Below are 5,492 nucleotides of genomic sequence, written 5' to 3'. Positions count from 1 at the left end.
TGTTGGGCAGCTCCGAAGGAACATGCATCACCTCAGGGAGAAAAAGCTCCATGTACGCCACACATTGAAATCCAAACTCAGGTGTTCCAGCACAGGAGCAGAACATCCAGGACCCCAAATCCAGTCAACGTTCAACCCAGACATCATCCAGAGCAACCAGGGATCCACGAGGGCCTAAGTTGTCCCTTCACGAGGATGAGATGTCTGTTGTCCTGCAGGTCCACAGCTCTACCTGTGCCCAGCTCCACCGTCAATGATCCTCAGCGAAGGAGGAGAGGAGTGTCCATATATATGAGTTCTGTCCAATACAATGGCACATTGTGATCACAAAGCTGCAGAGAACAATCCCTATTCAGAAAAGCATAGTGGCCATTCAGCTGCAGCACTCTGCTTGTTTGGCCATGAGACAATGCAATGATACCGTACTGTCCTCTCACAGATTAGGACTCATTAAGAGCAACAGAATAAAGGAGCAATCAATCATTTTTTAAATCATACACCCAAAATAAAACTTAATACACATCCTGCTGGTGAATCAAGACACAAAATGAACTTATCATCCAAACTTTCAGTCCAGATATGAGCTCACAAACACTGTCTAATATTTACTCAAGACACAGAGAGGCTCAATCGAAACTAACGTTATTGTATTCACGCTGCGTCCTTCAAGCTAATTGATTAAATCCATTAACGCTTTTCACAGCGCATTGGAGCGTGCGTCAAGGTTTAACACCGGGATGTGGATTCAACCTCTAATTCTGACAACCTGCAAAAAAAGAGGGACTCAACCCCCCCACACCCACCACTCACACAAGCCCAGACACCAATGGTTCATTCAGGATCATTTCTGTTATAAAAATAAAGTTATTAACGAGGCTGGATCTATTGATTTTCTTTGATTTTTAATTATCTTCCCCTCAGAGCCACACGCCAGCTTATCAGCCCCCATCGATGCCAGAGGGTTTAAGTCAAAGCTCAGTTTAAAGAACACGCTATTAATCACTTCTCTTATTGAATTTACCACAGTCTTGATTAAGATCAAGCTCCATTAAACCTGCGTGATGTACTCAACACTCCGCAGGGTCAAAGTCCAAAAATGCTGCAGAACAAGAACATTCCTGCAGACGGAAATAAAACATAAATGCTCCAAAGGGCTTCCTGCACCTTTGTGATACTTCAAAAGTTATTAAAATAATCTTCCATCTGCATTAAACGCTGTTTTTCCTCATGCGTAAACGCTCTCTGCTCCAAACCACTCAACACTACACACCGGGTGTTTACAATGTGAAGAGGCCGCATAAGTGATTCGTCTGCCGGGAACAAAGCCGTGCAGGTGCAGGTACATCACCGAGGCACCGCTCCGGTCCGTGTATATTGCAGATTTAACGTCGCCGCCGTCTGCGTAATGGCGTCTATTGTTCGCACGGTGTTTAGTCATCAGGGCCAGAGGACAAATATTCATTGAAACCATAGAGAGACAGCGAGCACCTGTAACTGCGTCCTGTCAGATTCAAGAGGGATCACACGCCTCAGGAGTTTCTGCAGAGTGGATACACAACATTTAAATGTCATTATGGGTCAATATTCATGTATTGTGAGACTATTAGATAAACTGTAGGGTCTCTGTGATAATTAACATGTGGTAAATGTTATTATCAATGTTGAAGAAATGTGTTTATCATATTTAAATTTGTCTGTGTTAAAAACGTATAAAATCCCCAAACGTGTCAATGTGTGTTTATTTTTTATTTCTAATCATATTTATGGAATATTATGTTTCATTCATTTTATTTTGTGTTTAATTGTTCCTGCATCTCAACAATAAATCTTTTGAATCTTGAATTTTTTTCTATATGCTTCATTTTAAATAACACACGAACTGTTGGAAACTGAAACTTATCCATTTTAGGCTATATATTTCTGTGTTTAATTTTATTTTAGAGGACCAGCAAAGTGAGAAATCCATGGTTTTCACTGTACACAGGATTGAGTGTTGAACTCAAACTAAACTGTAAACTAAACTGGAAATGATTCATTTTTGACCACGTTGCTGTGTTTAATCTTGTGTTGGAGGATGTGCAAAGTAATAATTCTATGTTATTTTCTGTATAAATGTTAATAAAGACTTTTCATTTTGTATGTTTCCTGTTAATTATTAATAACACATGAACTGTCAAAAGCAAACATTGCATGTTGGTCTGAGAGAGGGGAACACAGTGCCAACAGTCATCCTCTATTAGTTTCTGTGAGTCTGAATCTCATTTCAATACACTTTGATTCCGCTCCTGGACTCTGCTGCAGGGAAACACTTTGATTTCTCCTCTTTCAGAATAATAACTCCAACACAGCTAATGAGCCTGTTTCTCTGTGATGTCCTGAGGATGAATTGATCACGCCCCTCACCTATCAGTTTTTTTTGTGTTGGGCAAATATTTGTGCGCGGTAATCGTGTAATAAACGCGCCTTGATCATGTTTGTTTCAGTCGTGTAAAATGAACTCTGATAGAGACAGAGGATGACCGATAAGAGCCGAGAGCCACAATGTAATTAGTAACCAGCCCTGCCTCCTGAAAACTTTGATATTCACCTATCAATACCTGCCTATCAGGAGCTATTGATTAGATTCCTTCTCTCTGATCTGATTTATTCCTAATATAGTTTTTGTGGTTTAAGAGAATCAAACATATAACTTACTACTTTACTTTACTCTCTTGTAAAAGTCCCACATGTCAGGAACTTGGAGAATTAATCGTAAAAATACAAACGTCAAATAATGTTTGGTAATTAGGATCAGATAAAATATATGATCTAGCAAGTAAATAATGGTACATAATAATAACGAATATACAATAACGATATGATATAATTATATGGCACCTTTCAAAACACAGTTAGTACTTGATGCATTAAGTAAACAAATGAAAAAGAATTGGGAAACAATAGGAAACAGTTTAATTTAATTTAAGATGATTAATCTTCAGTTTGAAGATCAAACAGCTGTAGAGCACAGATACAGAAATAAAAAATGTAATAGATAAGTATAATTCCACATTTTACAGCCATTAGAGTGAGTCAGACTTTGGATTTATATTATATAGTAAAACATTAAATATAGCTTTATTTTGTATAAGTTTGATCATGAAGAGGGAAAGAAGTCCACACAGTTCTTCTTGTTTATTCAGATCAGCATCCTTAATGCGTAAATCTGGTGCCATGAGGTCTGAATCTCATTTGGCTCAATCAGGAGATTCAATTATTTGTTGATTGTTTAAAATGACATAAGAGTCTGAAGTTGTGGTTTATTACAGACTCTCAACTCGCATCTGAAGTTTCGTGGAATCGTTGGCTGGGGCGTCACTTGGGGCCTATCGCCGATCCGAGAAAACACCTGGAATTCACACCTTAAATCCACTCCTCCTGGCCTCCTATTGGTGGAGCTGCAGCATATATCGGTCACCGTGCATCCCAAGGTACGATGACAGCGGCCTGCAGCCCAGACACCATCACCACTGTCCGGTATGCGCCTCAGCCACGACCCCGCCGCCTTCCAGCTTTGCGCAAACAGCTCCATGTTCGAGAGCGACGACTCCGGCTCCGCAGACGTGGAGCAGATGGGCGAGGTGCGCTCCCCGAGCTCGGGGCCCTCCAGCCCCCTGTCCGTGAACTCGGACTCCAGCTGCCACAGCCCCGAGGCCAAGTCTTCCTCCGCGCAGATGAGGGTGAGGAGGCCGCTGAACGCCTTCATCATCTGGACCAAAGAGGAGCGCAGGCGGCTGGCGCAGCTCAACCCAGACCTTGAGAACACTGACCTCAGCAAAATACTCGGTAAGACTTTGATTTATAACCTGAAAATGTTATTAACACGACCAGATCCTGTTTTATTGAAATATTTAAACGTTTCCTCCTTAAAACTAAATAAAAAGGTTAGTGTTTGTAGTTGTTAAGCCTAGAAATGGTCTCTTTGATAAAATCTCAGTCCCCAAACTGCTAAATATACTTTTTAGTATCTGTTATTGGTCAATAGATAATAAACAGACCATTAACTCCACTGTGTTCCTGCAGGAAAGACCTGGAAGGCCATGTCCCTGGCTGAGAAGCGTCCCTACATGCAGGAGGCCGAGCGACTGAGGGTCCAGCACACCATCGATTATCCAAACTACAAGTACAGACCCCGCCGGAGGAAGCAGCTGAAGAAGAGCTCCAAACCGCAGACGGCTGAGGCTTCCCTGCCCTCGCTGTGCAGTCCAGGCCTCGCGGTGCCCTACAACCTCACATACCTGCTCCAGAACCAGCAGCCCAACTTCCCGAACTCGCCCGCTTACCCACCGAACTTCACCACCCCTCTGTACAGCAGCTACCAAAACACTCTGGTTTACCCAGACTCAGCAGCAGCAGAAGCTTACTCCAATAAGCCAGTGTCGTACTCCAATCCGCCTGCATACCCTGCAGAGCACCAGCTGTACTTTGGGGGTCAGCAGGGTCACGTGCAGTACGGTTTCCCCGCAGGGCCCCACGCGGAGCAGGGGGAGGCCAGGGTTTACGGGGGCCCGCTGAGTCCGGCCGGACCGTCCCTGGAGTTCTATCTGGAGCAGGTTCAGATGGACATGCTGTACGATCTGGACCGCAGCGAGTTCGAACAGTATCTGGGTCCTGCCCCGCACAGGCCCGAGTCAGTGGATCCCAGCAGTTACCATCAGCAGAGCAGCCACAGAGAGGGACGCTCAGTGTCATGAAGAACCTGATGGTTTATTTATTTAAATTATTTCACTGGTTAAATACTGCTGACTGTGTATATTGTGTTAATTGATAAATGTACTGTCTTCTGTTGTAAATATATTATCAATAAATAACTCTAATTCAACTTCCAACATCTGCTGCAGATTAATACACACAATCACTTCAAAACCATATTATGTTCTACATGGATGTTAAAAGGTTGATCACTCCAAATCTAAAATGACTTTTTGGGCCAAAAAAACAATGGATTCCCTTCCCATAATGCAACTTGAAAGCAACTCTTTTTCATAAGGCTGTTAAAAGCCTTGCATCTCTCTGTTAGCTCAACACGATGTAACACATGATGACATCACTTGGGGGTTATCTCAGGTGCTGGTCAACACTTATTTCTGTGAGATGTCTTCGAACAACTCTACATAAAATCCTTTTGTTTGGCGCCCTGGTTGTTATCATTATTCAAATTCTCAACCAATCTGCTCGTAAATTCAAAATACTGACTGTATACATGTTTCTATCTCTTGTTCCTAAGAAGCATTTAAACATTTAATAAATGGTCTGTAACAAACAATTTTAACTCAGATCAGAACATACAATGATTTTAAATATAATAATGTTTTTATACTTCTAGTAAATTTAAAATAGAGGACCAAAAGAAAAGTGTCACCCTCTGACTTTAAGTGTTTCTTCTGTCGACCACATGATGTTATGATGATATTATTGCAGCTATATTCAAACAAACTATGGCAGAACCAAAG

The 5,492-nt window shown here is 41.9% G+C and overlaps 1 protein-coding gene across 1 annotated transcript; it reads left to right on the top strand.

Moving 5' to 3' along the window:
* Positions 1–3,207: 3,207 nt before the first annotated feature.
* On the top strand, positions 3,208–4,871 carry sox32 (SRY-box transcription factor 32). Its single transcript, XM_020087391.2, has 2 exons — positions 3,208–3,825; positions 4,063–4,871. The coding sequence occupies exons 1-2, from the start codon at positions 3,519–3,521 to the stop codon at positions 4,731–4,733; spliced, it is 978 nt and encodes a 325-aa protein (XP_019942950.2). The 5' UTR covers positions 3,208–3,518; the 3' UTR covers positions 4,734–4,871.
* Positions 4,872–5,492: the final 621 nt, after the last annotated feature.

This window comes from Paralichthys olivaceus, chromosome 17 (assembly GCF_024713975.1).
Source record: "Paralichthys olivaceus isolate ysfri-2021 chromosome 17, ASM2471397v2, whole genome shotgun sequence".
Taxonomy (NCBI): domain Eukaryota; kingdom Metazoa; phylum Chordata; class Actinopteri; order Pleuronectiformes; family Paralichthyidae; genus Paralichthys; species Paralichthys olivaceus.
This window is presented reverse-complemented; position numbering and strand designations above follow the sequence as displayed.